This window comes from Staurois parvus, unplaced genomic scaffold, assembly GCF_062004578.1.
Source record: "Staurois parvus isolate SC_StPar_1 unplaced genomic scaffold, SC_StPar_1.0 ptg000051l, whole genome shotgun sequence".
NCBI classification, from domain to species: domain Eukaryota; kingdom Metazoa; phylum Chordata; class Amphibia; order Anura; family Ranidae; genus Staurois; species Staurois parvus.
This window is the reverse complement of record NW_028317847.1, coordinates 1,132,819-1,150,767: the sequence shown is the minus strand read 5'-3', so window position 1 is coordinate 1,150,767 and position 17,949 is coordinate 1,132,819. Positions and strand designations below refer to the sequence as shown.

Sequence of the window (17,949 nt, the reverse complement as noted above, 5' to 3'; positions counted from 1 at the left end):
CAAATTTCATCATAAATTTAGGCCAAAAATGTGTTCTGTGACATGTCTGTGCTAAAAAAAAAAATCCCAATACATGTAAATTAATTGGTTTACGTGACAGTTATAGTGTCTACAAATGGCGGTATAGATACTGGAATTTTTATTTATTTATTTTTTTATACTAGAGGTTAGTTAGAGAAGTACACAGCAGCATGTCTTGCTGGCAGGAGAGAGACCGGTGTTGTTTACACACCGGTCTCTCCCCTGTCAGTGTTACTCGGTGATCACTGGGTGCCAGCAGGGAATCTCTGGCCGAGACCCAGTGATTGACATCTGAAGCCACCTATGGCTGCACAGGTAGGGCGGTGCACGCCCTACCCGGAAATGCAAATCACATATGTATACGTGATTTTGCATAGCCCTGCAGCCCTGTAGCAGTAGTTTTACTATAGGGTAGCAGGAAAATGGTTAAAGCAGGGTTAGGTTAAAAAAAAAATCCCAAACTTTGACCATCTCATGGAGCACTGTTCAATCCATCATCCGAAAATGGAAAGAGTACGGCACAACTGCAAACCTACCAAGACATGGCCGTTCACCTAAACTGACAGGCCAGAAAAGGAAAGCATTCATCAAAGAAGCAGCCAAGAGGCCCATGGTAACTCTGGAGGAGCTACAGAGATCCACAGCTCAGGTGGGAGAATCTCTCCACAGGACAACTATTAGTCGTGCACTCCACAAATCTGGCTTTTATGGAAGAGGGCCAAGAAGAAAGCCATTGTTGAAAGAAAGGCATAAGAAATCCCGTTTGCAGTTTGTGAGAAGCTATGTGGGGGACATAGCAAACATGGAAGAAGGTGCTCTGGTCAGATGAGACCAAAATTTAACTTTTGCCCTAAAAGCAAAACACTATGTGCGGCAGAAAACTAACACTGCACATCACCCTGAACACACCATCCCCACCGTGAAACATGGTGGTGGCAGCATCATGTTGTGCAGATGCTTTTCTTCAGCAGGGACAGGGAGGCTGGTCAGAATTGATGGGAAGATGGATGGTGCCAAATACAGGGCAATCTTAGAAGAAAACCTGTTAGAGTCTGCAAAAGACTTGAGACCGGGACGTGGGTTCACCTTCCAGCAGGACAACGACCCGAGACATCCAGCCAGAGCTACAATGGAATGGTTTAGATCAAAGCATATTCATGTGTTAGAATGGCCCAGTCAAAGTCCAGACCTAAATCCAAAGGAGAATCTGAGGCAAGACTTGAAAATTGCTGTTCACAGACACTCTCCATCCAATCTGACAGAGCTTGAGCTATTCTGCAAAGAAGAATGGGCAGAAATGTCCTCTCTAGATGTGCAAAGCTGGTAGAGACATCCCCAAAAAGGCTTGCAGCTGTAATGCAGTGAAAGGTGTTTCTACAAAGTATTGACTCCGGGGGGCTGAATACAAATGCACACCACACTTTTCACACATTTGATAAAAAATTTTGATAACCATTTATCATTGTCCTTCCACTTCATAATTATGAGCCACTTTGTGTTGGCCTATCGCATAAAATCCCAGGGGTATGAATACTTTTTCAAGGCACTGTATATACAGTACTGCATTCTGGCAGTGAAATAGGGTCTTCCCATTCCCAACAAAACAGTCGGGCTGAGTGCTGCCCAGCCATTCTATGAATGAATACAAAGCTTCATATGGTTGGCTGAGGCATACAGATGACGTTACAATCTCTAAACAAACTATTTAAAGTGACATTAAACATAGAGATCAGCTTTAACACCCCGGTCACATCGGGTGCGATTTGCATGCCATGTCACTTGCAAATCGTATGCCAAGTTGCGCTCTATTGTCTGCAATTAGAGCGGCCAAATCCGACTTGGTTGGAGTCGCACCAATTTCTAAAGTAGTAAATGCACTACTTTTGTTGCAATTTGCATAGACATCTGTGTCAGATCGCACCTGAAATCGGCATCTCACCCAACTTTGAAAGCGTGCAACTTCACTGTAAGTCACACGATTTCAAAGTCGGGCTTGATGTGACTTGGGGGTAATGCAATGGGAGGCAATGCACATCAAAGTGTAACACATGCATTGGAACACACTGTAATCCTCCATACTACGTTGTGCCAAAAATATTTTTGGGACATTTTGGTGCATCGGAAGCCCATTCAGTTGAATTGACTGCCTTAATACGTGTTATAATGTGACACATTGAGCACTGCTGAAATATAAATTGGCTTTTAAAGCTATTGTCAAGTTACATAAAAAGAAAAAACTGCACTTAGGGCTAACAATTATCATAAAATATTTGTACAGCTGCACTCAATGACACCAAATCCAAGCACATACAGTGGATATAAAAAGTCTACACGCCCGTTAAAATGTCAGGTTTCTGTGATGTAAAATAATGAGACAAAGATAAATTATTTCAGAACTTTTTCCACCTTTAACCACTAGCCTATAGGGCACTTGTACCCCCGTCCTGCCCAGGCCAATTTACAGCTTTCAGCGCTGTTGCACTTTGAATGACAATTGCGCGGCCATGCAACACTGTACCCAAATGAAATTTTTATCATTTTTTTGTGACAGATAGAGCTTTCTTTTGGTGGTATTTAATCACCTCTGGGTTTTTTCTTAAACAAACCAAAAACCACTGAAAATGTTGAAAAAAAATTTTTTTTCTTAGTTTTTGTTATAAAATTTTGTAAATAAGTGAATTTTCTCCTTCACTGATGTGCACTAATGAGGCTGCACTGATGAGGAGGCACTGATGGGCATTGACAGGCATCACTGATGGGCACTGAAAGGCAGCACTCATATATGGCACTGACGGGCACTGATAGGTGGCACTGACTGGCAGCTCAGACGGGCACTGAAATGTGGCACTGATGGGTACTGGCAGGTGGCATGGATGAGCACTGAGAACTGACAGGTGGCACTGCTGGGGCTACACAGATCATCAGGGCACACTGATCATCAGTGCCCTGATGATCTGTGCACATGTCCCCTCCGAGAAATGCCGATTACCGACACTCCTCTAGAGCGGTCAGTGTGACAGCTTGTGGGCAGAGAAAGGCCGATAACCGGCATTTCCCTGTTTACATGTGATCAGCTGTAATTGGACACAGCTGATCACATGACCGAGCCAACATCTTCAGCTCTTTCCATGGATCGGTGATCCGCTGTGTCTGAGGGACACAGCACAGCGCCGATCGCTACGCTCCGGGAGCCGCGCATGTGCGGTGAGAATAGGAGGACGTCATATGACGTCCTCTCAGAACAAGAGAACCGCCTTGCGTCCGTCATATTACTATATGGCGGGCGGGAGGCGGTTAACGTGACCTATAGACTGTACAACTCAGTTGAACAACAAACTGAAATCTTTTAGGTGGAGGGAAGTAAAAATTAACTAAAATACTATGGTTGCATAAGTGTGCACACCCTTAAACTAATACTTTGTTGAAGCACCTTTTGATTTGATTCCAGCACGCAGTTTTTTTGGATATGAGTCTATCAGCATGGCACATCTTGACTTGGTAATATCTGCCCACTCTTCCTTGCAAAAACACTCCCAATCTGTCAGATTTCACAGGCATCTCCTGTGCACAGCCCTCTTCAGATCACCCCACAGATTTTAAATTGGATTCAGGTCTGGGCTCTGGCTGGGCCATTTCAAAACTGTATTCTTCTTCTGGTGAAGCCATTGCTTTGTTGATTTGGATATATGCTTTGAGTCGTCATGCTGAAAGATGAAGTTCCTCTTCATGTTCAGCTTTCTAGCCTGAAAGTTTTGTGCCAATATTGACTGGTATTTGGAACTGTTCATAATTCCCTCTACCTTGACTAAGGCCCCAGTTCCAACTGAAGAAAAACAGCACCAAAGCATGATGCTGCCACCACCATGCTTCACTGTGGGTATGGTGTTCTTTTGGTGATGTGCAGTGTTGTTTTTGTGCCAAACATATCTTTTGGAAATATGGCTAAAAAGTTCAACTTTGGTTTCATCAGACCATAAAACATTTCTCACATGCTTTTGGGAGACTTCAGATGTGTTTTTGCAAAATTTAGCCGGGCTTGGATGTTTTACTTCTTAAGAAAAGGCTTCCGTCTTGCCACTCTACCCCATAGCCCAGACATATGAAGATTATGGGAGATTGTTGTCACATGTACCACACAGCCAGTACTTGCCACATATTCCTGCAGCTCCTTTAATGTTGCTGTAGGCCTCTTGGCAGCCTCCAAGACCAGGTTTCTTTTTGTCTTTTCATCCATTTTGGAGGGACGTCCAGTTCTTGGTAATGTCACTGTTGCGCCATATTTTCTCCAGTTGATGATGACTGTCTTCACTGTGTTCCATGATATATCTAATGCCTTGGAAATTCTTTCCTACCCTTCTTTTGACTGATACCTTTTAACAATGAGATCCCTCTGATGCTTTGAAAGCTCTCTGCGGACCGTGGCTTTTGCTGTAGGATGTGACTAAGAAAATGTCAGACCTACTAGAATAGCTTAACTTTATTTGGGGTTAATCTGAGGCACTTTAAATGATGGCAGGTGTATACTGACTCCTATTTAACATGATTTTGAATGTTATTGCTTAATTCTGAACACAGCTACATCCCCAGTTTTAAGAGGGTGTGCACACTTATGCAACCACATTATTTAGTTAGCAGTTTTCAGTTTCCCGCCCACACCTTCTCTGAAGCTGCATGGACTGGAGTGTGGGCAGGTACAGGGGAAGGCAGAGCCTCTCTCCCCTCTTAATCTACTGGTGCGAAGGATGGAGGAAGGGGCTGGGCACTGAGAAGAACACAGGGGGTGCAGAAAGAAAACTGAACTGTCAGATATGTTCTGTGCAGCAGTGGGGGTGGTGACAAGCAGCAATCTCCTGTATGGCTTTCAATGAAGCAGCTAGAAGCTACTTCTCCTATACCTCTAGCGGCTTCCAGCTGTTTCATTGAAAGCCATACAGGAGATCCCTGCTTGTCACCACCCCCACCCCTCCCACACACCTCTAGTCCCAGTGCTGCTCGCCCCCACCTTATTTCCACTTGCGGGTGATGGTTAGCAACTCTCCTCTGGGGGAGGGAGGGGGGGGTTTCCCTGACTCTGCCCTTCCCCTTATCTACATCCCTGGATGTCACTAGCATGCACCCCCCTAGTGGTCAATCTGGCCCATTCAACCTTTGCACATGCATAGTGTGATCGCTTCTAGCTGCAGCAGCTCAGGACAGAGGAGGAATTGAGGGGCCAGCAACTCTCCAAGGCTGCATATGTAAAGAAAAGCAGGAGCAGCAAAATGAGAATTCCCACTAACATACCGCACAATCTTGTGGAAATCATTCCAAGAACAGTGAAGCCTTTTATAGCCCCAAAAGAGAGGGCCGACTCCATATTAATTCCCATGGTTCTGGAACGGGATGCCCAACAGCCTTATAGATGTGATGGTCAGATGTCAACAAACTTCTAGTATAGAAGAAAAAAAAAAAATCAGATGTTTGACATTTGGCTGATAAAAAAAAGGTATGCTCTATTAAGAAAAAAAAATCTTTGTGCTGCAAGCCTACCTGCTCAGATATTCAGTCTTTCATCCAGATATTGCTCTAGTTTACCAGTCTACCCCAATCTCCGTAAAGCAGAGCTCCAATTAAAATAACAAAAAAAATAAAAGTCAGCAGCTACAAAAACTGTAGCTGCCGACTTTTAACCACTTGCCCTCCTGAAGATTTACCCCCCTTAATGCCCAGGCCTCTTTTTGCTACTCGGTGCTGCACTAATTCAACTGATAATTGCGCGGTCATGCAATGCTGCACCCAAACGAAATTTACGTCCTTTTTTTCACACAAATAGAGCTTTCTTTTGGTGGTATTTGATCACCTGTGCGCTTTTTATTTTTTTGCGATATAAACAAAAAAAGACCGAAAATTTTGAAGAAAAACAATATTTTTTATTTTCGACTATAAAAAATATATATAGTAAACTAAAAGTTAGTTATAAATTTAGGGCAAAATGTATTCTGCTCCATGTTTTTGGTAAAAGAAATACCAATAAGTGTATATTGATTGCTTTGTGTGAACGTTATAGCGTCTACAAACTGGTATAGATACTGCAATTTACATCTTTTTTTGCTATACATCTCTGCACTAGTTTAACTGACAATTGCGCGGTCATGCAACACAGTACATAAATGAAACTTATGTCCTTTTCTCACACAAATAGAGCTTTCTTTTGGTGGTATTTGATCACCTGTGCGCTTTTTATTTTTGGTGCTATAAACAAAAAGTTTTCAGAAATGTTTTTTTTTTTTAAAAAAAACCCAATATTTTCTCATTTCTGTGATAAAAAAATATCCAAAAAAAACAAATTGTCATAAATTTAGGACAAAATGTATTCTGCTACGTTTTTGGTTAAAAAAAATCCCAATAAGTGTATATTGATTGCTTTGTGTGAAATTTGTAGCATCTACAAACTATGGTATAGATAATGGAATTTGCACAGCTTTTACTTTCTGACCGCCCATCACATTCCTTGAGGTGCTAAAATACCAGGATAGAAAAAACACCCCCAAATGACCCCTTTTTGGAAAGTAGACACCCTAAGCTATCTGCTGAGAGGCATATTGAGTCCATGGAAGATTTATTTTTTTTTACCACAAGTTTCTGGCAAATGACAAACGTTTTGTTTTTTTTTTACACAAAGTTGTCATTTAAATTTCTCGCACAAGCCATGGGTATATGTGGAATTACACCCCAAATACATTCTGCTACTTCTACCGAGTATGGGGGTACCACATGTGTGAGACTTTTTTGGAGCCTAGCCATATACAGTAGCCTGAAATCCAATGACCACTTTGAAAGCCTGAAGGTGCATAACTTCCTCATTTCAGTTCCTCAATACCTATCACAGTTTCGAAGGCCCTGACATGCCAGGATAGCACCAAACCCCCCCCCCCCACCCCAAATTACCCCAAGGAATTTAAAAAGAGGCATGGTGAGTATTTTGCAGATCTCATTTTTTCTCACAAGGTTTTGAAATATAAAAAAAGAAAAGAAAAAATGTTTTTGTTTGTGGCAACAAACGAGATCTGCAAAATACTCACCATGCTTCTGATCAAATTCCTTGGGGTGTCTACTTTCCAAAAAGGGGTCATTTAGGGGGGTTTGGTGCTATCCTGGCATTTCAGGGCTTAAACTGTGATAGGTATTTAGGAAGTGTAATGAGGAAATAAAGCCCTTTAAAAGCCTGATGGTGCTTATTGGATTTTGGGGTCCTGTACTTGGCTAGACTGCCAAAACGTCTCTCACATGTGGTACCCCCATACTCAGGAGACGTAGCAGAATGTATTTTGGGGAGTAACCCATGGCATGTGTGACCAATAAATCATTTAAGTGAATTTTGTGTACAAAAAAAAAAAAAAATTTTGTTTGTCATTTTCCAAAAACTTGTGGTAAAAAAAGAAATTCTTCTATTGATTCAACATGCCTCTCAGCAAATAGTTTGGGTGTCTACTTTCCAAAAAGGGGTTGTTTTGGTGGGTGGGGGCGTTTTATGCCCAGCATTAGAAGTTTATGCCACACATCATTCACTCTTCTAACCACCTGAAGACCAAGCCTTTTCTGACACTTTTTATTCACATGAAAAAAATCAGTATTTTTTGCTAGGAACTTAATTGAAACCCCAAACATATATTTTTTTAAAGCAAACATCCTAGTGAATAAAATGGTGGGTGCTGCAATTTTTTCTGTCACAGAGTGCTCGCGCAGCGATTTTTCAAACGTAATTATTTTCTAAAACGTGACACGGCAATCCTTTATCCTATATCAAATATTGGCAGTGCAGTGCCACCAAATATTCTGCGCATTTACTCCAATATACAAATAACGCAAATTACAATTTACCAGAATTATACCTTCATTAAATTGTGAACAAAAAAACTTAAAAATGAATAAAAACCAAATAGTGTCAAATATGCTCATCTAATTTTTTGAATTATCTTCACCCTTACATGCATGTGAGACAACTCCCGAAAATTGCTGGTGACAAAACTTCAACGGCCTCTGTGTACCCATCACCTAAGTGTGATTACATGCTCACCAGATGCAGGACATTACTCATATTTCAGGTCCTATGCGTCCTTATTAAAAATGAGTCTCTCAATGTCTTTGTCCCAACTTTGAGCTCTCCGCCATTTAATTCATACCACATAATTTTCCATATATGGGAAAAACACAACGCTCCCAGTAGTGATAGATTGTATAAAATATAATATACAAAAAATATTTTATATGAAGCAGAAAGGGTAACTTGAGCAGCATGGGCTTCAGGAAGCAGACAACATGTGAAGAAAAGTATGAAATCACTCTGCCACAGACTGCAAAGAAGTCAGGGAAATGGCTGAGAGGACCTGGATCCTGGACCCAGGCTGTACATGGGGGCCCAAGTTTAAGATTAACCACCTCCCGTCTGGCCGTTGTATATAAACGGCTGGACGGTGGCAGCGCAGGGGCAGGGGCCGTTTATAAATGGCCTCCCCGCCCCCTGCTTGTGCACGCTCCCTGGGAGCGCGCAGCACCGCGATCCGGTGCCCGCTGTGTCCTCCGAACACAGTGGAACACCGATCGTTGTACAGGACTTCTGTGCGAGGTCCCGATCATGTGATCACTGATTGGCCAATCAGTGATCACATGAAAAATAGTAAGCAAGATGTCACTTCTGACATTATTGCTTACTACGTGTGAAATCTGTGAATGATCACAGAGGTCACATGGTACAAGGCTATTCACAACAGCCTTGTACCATGTGACAAGTTGTGACCAATCACAGCTCACACAGTATTTCTCAATGGCTGCAAGCAATCAGTGTAAAAAAAAAAAAAAATCATCACACCCCCCCCCCCCCACAAGTAGTACAGTGTCACTATGGTGACACTGTACTGCTAGGGTAACAGTATGTTTAAAAAAAACCCATAAATAATATAGAAAATTTAAATAAAATTAAAAAAAAATTATAATTTTTGTTTATAAACTAATTTGGGTTATTTTATTTTTACTAAAAAGATAACTGAATAAAGAAAAACTTTTTTTCTAAATTTTTGGACTTTCATTTATAGAGCAAAAAAAATAAAAATCCCAGTGGTGAATAAATACCACCAAAATAAAGCTTTATCGGTCTCAAAAAAAATTCTAAAACATTCATATGGGTACAGTGTTGCATGACCGCACAATTGTCATTCAAAGTGTGATAGCGCTGAAAACTGGCCTGGGCAGGAAGGTGGTGAAAGTGTCTGTACTTGAGGTGGTGAAGCCCCAACCCTTCCGTCTTTGATCACCTTAAGCACCACCACCAGTGTACTATGGTTTGCTCCAACCCTTCAACTACCTCTCTTGCATGACAGCTTGGGATTTTTTTTTCAGCAAAGACATAGCAGAATACATTTTGGCCAAAATGTATGCTGAAATTTGATATAAAATTTTTTTACTGGACATGTTTAATAGCAATTTTTTTCTCAAAATTGTCGGTCTTTTTTTTTTTATAGTGCAAATAAAAAAAAATAGAGGTGATCAAATACCACTGAAAGAAAGCTCAATTAGTGGCAAAAAAAGGCGTACATTTCATTTGGGTGCAGCATTGCATGACTGTGCAATTGTCAGTTAAAGTAACGCAGCGCTGTAACGCAAAAAATGGCCTGGTCAGGAAGGGGGGTAAATCCTCTGGAGGGCAAGTGATTAAAGAGGAAATGGCTTTATTACATATTGTTCCATTGATCCAGCTTGAACTAGTAACTCTGTACAGTATACTCTATACCAGGGGTGGGCAAACTTTTTGACTTGAGGGCCGCAATGGGTTCATATATTGGACCCGGGGGCCGGACCAAGAGTAGATGAATGATGTGTATGTGTCATCTATAGTAAGTATAGTAATATTCCCCCATAGTAATTCATCCCCCATATAGTAATTCATCCCCCATAGTAATTCATCCCCCATAGTAATTCATCCCCCATATAGTAATTCATCCCCCATAGTAATTCATCCCCCATATAGTAATTCATCCCCCATATAGTAATTCATCCCCCATATAGTAATTCATCCCCCCATATAGTAATTCATCCCCCCATATAGTAATTCATCCCCCCTATAGTAATTCATTCCCCATATTAAGTCCCCAAGTCCCCCCCTGTGTCAATTTACTTACCTTTGCTCCGCGCATTCCTCTCGCCGTGTTCCTGCGCCGTTCCGGTCTTCAGGGCGGACTGTGAGAGGAGCCTAGCTCCCCTCACGTTCGTCACGCTGCCCCGCCTACACACATCCTGACAGCCATGCTGACAGTATCACGCTCCACGGGCCGGATTAAAAGGTCCGCCGGGCCGTAGTTTGCCCATTGCTGCTCTATACCATACCTGTCCCATGCCCCTGGTGATCTCCATTTGCTTCCAGGTCCCATGCGCAGAGGCCGAACCACAGATGCCATGCAAAGAATCCTGTAAATGGTGCCCATGCCAAGTGGCCAACCTCCTGTGTACAGCAAGCAGGAGTGCGGCCACTTGGTGCTGGACCCAGAAACAAGTGGAGATCTACCCATTGGTTGGGTATGGTATATACATACTTCCATTGGGCCAAGTTGGGTCCAGCGTAGGTGGACGACTCTGCAATGCCGGCTATTGTATTCGGACAGCGGACACCTGCAGCCATCAGAATACTGAAGCACTCACTACATTTGATAGGATACAGTCACTGTTCAGCTGAGAATTTTCAGCCCGGCTCCTTTGACAAAAGTTGAGTGAAAAATCTAATTTTGTCAAACTGGCTGGTGACAACAGGGAACAAAATTTCAGGGGACTAGCCAAAATTCAATGTGTGTGTGGTCAGCTTCCAAATGTAACCAGCAGCTTTCCAAGGCAGGTCTACTCTGACTGCATACTTTGAAGGAACACAAGACAAGGTGGGTTTTTTTCCTGACACTTAAGCGCTTGCGCACCCCCCTCCCGCAATGTACTGTGGATAGGCACAGCGACATACTTGTATGTCACTGGCCTCTTCTAGAGACAGGGCATGTGCGCCCCCCAACTCCCGCTGTGTGATTGTACACAACGGAAGTTAGTCATCAGGTCCAAACCAATGGTTCGTGACCGGGACCTGCTGATTAGCTGTGTCCAATCACAGCCCAGAGCCCTGTGTTGACAAACTGAGGGAAACTGAGAGATATTTAGTAAAAAAGCAGTAAATAATACACAATGCACATTGTTAGGCATGCCTTTAACCTCGATTACCCGAGATGTTAACCCCTTCCTGCCCAGTGCCATTAGTATAGTGTCAGTCCTTTTTATTATCACTGATCACTGTACCAATGTCACTGATGATGTCAGTGGCAGTTAGTTCCGATCCAGTGTCAGATTGCCCGCCGCACTATCACGGTCCCACGATAAGTCGCTGATCACCGCCATTAGTAGTACTAAAAAATATCTATAATATAATAAAAATTCCAATATCTATACCATAGTTTGTAGACACTATAACCTTTACACAAACAAATCAATATACACTTATTGGGATTTCTTTTACCAAAGACATGTAACAGAATTTATGAAGATTTGTTTTTTAGCAAATAGAAAATATTGTTGCTTTTTTTTTCTAAATTTCTTGTGACTAGCAAATACCACCAAAACACAGCTCTACTTGCGTGAAAAAAAAAATTACATTTTGTTTGGGTAGAGCGTTGCATGACTGTACAATTACCATTAGCACAGTGCTGAATAGCAAAAAATGGCTTGGTCATGAAGGGGGTACAACCTTCTGGAGCTGAGTGCACACCATGGGTTGATGTAAGTGTAACAAACACTACCCGGCTGAGAAAAGCAGCCAAGACATCAGTTCTAGAAGAAATCATTTTTAATGGGGCATTACATTAACTGTACAAAATCATACACAGAAATATACAAGGCACAGAGGTCGCTGCGTATTAGGAGGATGGAGTCGGAATTTTCTCTGTCACACTGGGAGATGTTATTTTATGGAGGTTTTGCAGTTTTTTCTGTGCAGTTTCTTGGATCTCTAGTTCTGCTTGTTCGTCCAGCGATCTGCGGATATAGTGTGTGAGCTCCTCGATTCCCTGGCCAGACACAACAGACACTGGAATGATTTGTCTGAAGGTGATCTGCCGCTCGGGGACCAACTCTTCAGGCAGTATATGGAGGTAATCTGGAAAGAAGAAGGTGCTTTGAGGTCAGCAGAAAATGGAGAAAAGGTGACCATTGTTGCTAGGAATGGATCGATCTGGTAATAATCCACCTACAGTGGCCTGGCTTTCACTTCCATCACTTGTGGGAAGACACTTCACAGTAAAGCTGAACTCTAGGCAAGTATCCTAATATACAGATGGCACACACATATAGCGGGTATAGAAAAGGGTATCTGACAATGACCCAAAGCACACAGCGGCTGAAGATGAAAAAAGGTGAAAGTCCTTGCATGGCCTAGTCACAGCCCAGACTTAAACCCCATTGAAAATCTGTGGAATAACTTGAAGGCTGCAGTCCACAAATGGTCACCATCAAACTAACTGAATGTGAGCATTTCTGCACAGAAGAGCGGGCAAACATTGCAAAGTCTAGATGTGCAACGTTAGTAGAAACATATCCCAACAGACTAAAGGCTGGAATTACAGCAAAATGCGGTTCAACAAAAGGGGGTGATCCTTTTTCCAACTCAGTCATTCTGTTTTTAATTTTTTTCTCCTGACACCTTGGATGCATTATCTTTCACTTGGATGTTATAACTTGCAGTGAGTAAATACAGCTTTATAAAACAAAAACTGTGTCTGTCTTCATTTTAGGCTCAAACACAGCCAGGTGGAGGGCACCATTTTTTCTGTTTCCATTAAGGAAAGCACTGCTGACACCACCCATCCCCCAGCTCGCTGGCTGGAAAGCGAAGACTGATAAAGTCATCCCTCTGCACTCTCCTCCTGTCAGCTTGTAACTTTTGCTGCTAATCTGATTAGCTTCAGGTGCTGCTCTACCTTTTTAAAGATTAGTCATTCTGTTCAGCATGGCCAGGGCATCTTGGCATTACCACACTCTTATGATTAGCCATGTGCCTAGGTCTTTACAAAAGCCTAGACCTATCACCAACAGAACAAGCAATCAGATTTTATATACAGCCTGACCCTCAAGGTAACCCCTCAAATACAACAGTACCTGCCAAGGATGAAATACAGCCAACCATGCTAAGACCCCTGTAGCCGACCACCAAGGGACTCCATGTCAAAGGCAAACCCCAGAGAAAAGTCTACTAAAAAAAATTACACAGACGAGGAGCCAAGACTTAATTTTACTGGAGACACAGACCCCGGTCACCACCAGAGATGATATCTGGCCCTGTGTTGACCATAGCAAGAGCTGCAATGGAGGAAAGCTACCGAAACGGTCTTTGGGCATTCACCCCAACATCCCTAGCAGGCATGGCCAAAATAGGCACTAGCAGCTACCCAATATAGACTTGGCACCCACCAGCCGCAGACAAGAGAACTCAGGCTGGTGTATTCCCCACAATATGGAACCACACAGGCTCAGACCAGCTCATTGAGGGGGTAAATCACCTCTGAATAGTGGCCTTTCACAGGCTCATACATCTCCCTGCCTTAAACAAGGATGGGACTGGGGGTGAGGATGGACCATCAAGGAGGGCGAACAAGGTGTTCTCCTCAAACGTTTCTTTTCAGTTATTTGCCACCTGTGTCCTGCTGGGGATATTTCCTGTGTTGTAAATGCAACAGGAAGTGAGAGGAAATCAAAGTGGGGGGAATGCTCATCTTTTGCAGGCCATACATGGGTCAAATTTCAAACAAATTTTCTTCAGAAAATCCGATAGTGCACCCACTGATTTCGAAATTCGACCAACCAAGCCTTTAATTTCACCTCATGTTGCTACAGAAAAGAATTTTCGTGGCCAAGAATTTACTTTTCTTTCCAGGTCAGCATGATTCTCCCATCGATTAGACTTTTTTACGGTTTTTAAAAAAATTTCCAACATGCCCGATCACTCAAATTCGATGGTCACTTGAAAATCGGCAGTTGATGTGGACCACGAAATTTGAACAAAAAGAAAATTCTTTCGGAATTCAACCCATGTATGGCTGGCTTTTGCCAGTTTGCACCAGAACATTTGTTCCATGTGAAGATATACTATCACCTCTTGCTCTCATGACAATTCTTGATTTCTGATAACTTCCTGTCTCAGTGACAACGATCACCAGTAACACTTATGGATCTTGTCCCTTCCCCAGTCTGTGGCCTGTGTGATGAGCTCATCTTTGTCACCCTGATTGCCCCTCCTATCAGCATTCTCGTTAGCACATAACACTGCAGCACAACTTAAGGCTCCATGTACACTGCAGCTGATAAACTAACGTTCAGGAGCTTTTCTGCATTTTTTTTCAGCAGCCCCTGAACTCTCCCTAATGTTTTCCTATGTGTCCATGTACACTATGTTGTTCATAGTCATTTACAGGCAGTTGAGTTTACAGTCATTTTTTTTGAACACACCAAACTTGCATTCAGGATTAGATTTTATCAGCGTTTCAAATGCCAAATGCTTGTAAACGCGGCTAACCGCATTTATAAGCATTTTTTAGCTGTTCCATGTCCAGCTGCTGTCCAGAGTCTTTTTTCATCATCAGAAATGCAAGCAAAGCGTTTTCCATGTATTCAGATGGACCCGGTACACCAGCGCAGTCAGTTCCAGGTTTTGCGTGAAGGAAATAATGGTAGAACGTGCCGCATTATGCTCATGATGGGATCCATAGTGAATACAACCAGAAAAGACAGGTCATCTCAACACATACTGCTCTCTCTGCTTCTGGGCATTTTGGAGGGTCTCCTGAGGTTATCTTTAAAAAACGCTTCTAAACGCAAAATGCTCGTAAACACGTATAATCGTGGTATGCAAACGCGGCTGAACAGATGTTTTTTAACCTACGTTTTCCAGCAGTCAGTTTCCATTGTTCAGAAGAGTTTTCCAAACGTTCCGTGTACATGGAGCCTTATTGGCTCCTTGTGCTGTTTCTTCCTCGCACAGTCTGAGCTCTGCTGTACAGGGACTACAAGAGGCTGTCAAACTCAGGAACTTATGCTCCTTGCATTTAAAAAACACATTGAATAATGTATTAATAAACACAGAACTGCATCACTTTGTGCTTTTACATCTGCTTGAAATTCAGCTTTAAATGGGGAAATACACCCTCCTATCCTTTTGCACCTGGAGGCAGTGCCATCTTAGCCTCTATTTTGGTCTGCAGGTGCCATGGTGCTGCACATGTGATCAGCTATGACATCAGCCATTTGAAAAGCTTGAAAGTTTAGAGCCGACATAAGCTGGCAATGTGACAGGTACCGCCAGGGCATGCCTTAAATGTAATTATTTTGGGAAACAGTAAATCGTTGGGTTTATTTTTTCTTCAGATGACAAGACATATCATTTTAAAGATCTAAAAATAAAAGCAATAAAATCAAATCTGACATTGAACACACTAAAATAAACTAAAAAATGTAACAAACAACATGATCTTTGCAGTGGTAGTTTAGCAAAATCAGCGACATGGCTGTGTACCTCAACCTGCATAGACAGACGTGAAGGAGTCAAGGGAAATTAAGCTTCAGCACTCATATTCATACCCCTTGAAATTTTTCACATTTTGTCATGTTACAACCAAAAACGTAAATGTATTTTATTGGCATTTTATGTGATAAACCAACACAAAGTGGCACAATTTTGTTTTACAAATAAATATCCGGAAAAGTGTGGTGTGTATTTGTATTCACCTCCTTTACCCGGATACCCCTAACTAAAATCTAGTGGAACTAATTGCCTTCAGAAGTCACCTAATTAGTAAATGAGTTCACCTGTGTGTAATTTAATATCAGTATAAATACAGCTGTTTTGTGAAGCATCATGAAGGCCAAGGAATACATCGGACAGGTCAGGGATAAAGTTGTGGAGAAGTTTAAGGCAGGGTTAGGTTATAAAAAAATATCCCAAGCTTTGACCATCTCACGGTGCACTGTTCAATCCATCATACATAAATGGAAACAGTACGGCACAACTGCAAACCTACCAAGACATGGCCGTCCACCTAAACTGACAGGCCGGGCAATGAGAGCATTAATCAGAGAAGCAACCAAGAGACCCATGGCCCATCCACAGCTCAGGTGGGAGAATCTGTCCACAGGACAACTATTAGTCGTGCACTCCACAAATCTGGCCTTTATGGAAGAGTGGCAAGAAGAAAGCCATTGTTGAAAGAAAGCCATAAGAAGTCCTGTTTGCGTTTTGCGAGAAGCCATGTGGGGGACACAGCAAACACGTGGAAGAAGGTGCTCTGGTCAGATGAGAACAAAATTTAACTTTTTGGCCGAAAAGCAAAACGCTATGTGTAGCGGAAAACTAACACTGCACATCACCCTGAACACACCATCCCCACCGTGAAACATGGTGGTGGCAGCATCATGTTGTGGGGATGCTTTTCTTCAGCAGGGACAGGGAAGCTGGTCAGAGTTGATGAGAAGATGGATGGAGCCAAATCCAGGGCAATCTTAGAAGAAAACCTGTTAGAGTCTGCAAAAGACTTGAGACCGGGGTGGAGGTTCACCTTCCAGGAGGACAGCGACCCTAAACATCCAGCCAGAGTTACAATGGAATGGTTTAGATCAAAGCATATTCATGTGTTAGAATGGCCCAGTCACAGTCCAGACCTAAATCCAATTGGGAATCTGTGGCAAGACTTGAAAATTGCTGTTCCCAGATGTTCCCCATTCAATCTGACCTAGCTTGAGCTATGTTGCAAAGAAGAATGGGCAGAAATGTCCCTCTCTAGATGTGCAAAGCTGGTAGAGACATCCCCAAAAAGACTTGCAGCTGGAATTGCAGCAAAAGGTGGTTCTGCAAAGTATTGACTCCGGGGGGCTGAATACAAATGCATGCCACGCTTTTCCCACATTTATTTAAAAAAAAAATATTTTCCTTCAATTTCACAATTATGTGCCACTTTGTATTGGTCTATCACATAAATCCCAACAAAAAACATTTACGTTTTTGGTTGTAACATGACAAAATGTGGGAAATTGTAAGGGGTATGAATACTTCAAGGCACTGTACATCACCTCTCAAGTACATGCAAACACAGGACAGACTTCTCCTCACTCACCATACATAACCAGGGTGAAATCTGCCACCCGGACAACTGAGAGCTGCTGCACTGACTGCACTGCATGTGATCATTTTCATTCAATGACTCAGACAACTGAGCTGAATGGCACTGTGCGTTTGTTATCTTCAGTGTGCTTAGACAAATACGATGTCTGCCATTGCTGGCCTCCTTAAATTCTAAGGGCCCATTGAGGCAGTGACAGACAGCTGCCCCATTGGTTTAGTTTCTGGCAGCTGTCTGTTCCGGCTGCAGTGAGCCAGCAGTAGGGCGGCAGTGTGCTGCGTACTTCAGTGCATCACACGGCTCCTTTATTTTACCTATTTTTATACAAACTTCATTTGAAGTGCACAAAAGCAATACTTCGTTTATGTCACTATACAGCAGCATAGTGCATTGCGTTGCTGTCCAGTGACATACAGTCCTGTCCAGTGCACTGCAATAAACTGAAGCATGTCTGCATTTTACCATAGCTCACTGCACCGCACCTCCAGAACACATACAAATGTTTCTGGTGTGTTTTAGTGGTGACCGGTGTTCTTCCAGTGCGGTAAAACGCAGTTCACTGCACTGTGTGTGAACAAGGCCTTACTGTCTGGTTGTCATGCATTTTCTGACTTCAATACTTGCTCAGTCACCGACCCAAAATCAGTGTTCAAGTATTATTAAACCCTCCATGTGTTTTCCTTTAATCCCTTCCTATCCGCCCCAGGGTCACTTTAAATGCTCTCAGAACATAAACATTGGCCGCCCAGCGACACATATGGGC

The 17,949-nt window shown here is 42.6% G+C and overlaps 1 protein-coding gene across 4 annotated transcripts in view; it reads right to left on the bottom strand.

Moving 5' to 3' along the window:
* Positions 1 to 17,949, bottom strand: part of GTPBP10 (GTP binding protein 10) — a 57,390-nt gene that overhangs the window by 17,626 nt on the left and 21,815 nt on the right. For 3 of the 4 annotated variants that reach the window (XM_089666242.1, XM_089666244.1, XM_089666243.1), the window contains one exon: positions 11,852 to 12,178. The exons of the other annotated variant lie outside the window; for it this stretch is intronic. In XM_089666242.1, coding sequence (XP_089522368.1) covers positions 11,940 to 12,178 — 239 coding nt within the window. In that variant the 3' untranslated portion in view covers positions 11,852 to 11,939. Of the gene's footprint in view, positions 1 to 11,851; positions 12,179 to 17,949 lie in introns of those variants that run through there. 4 annotated transcript variants of the gene reach the window in all.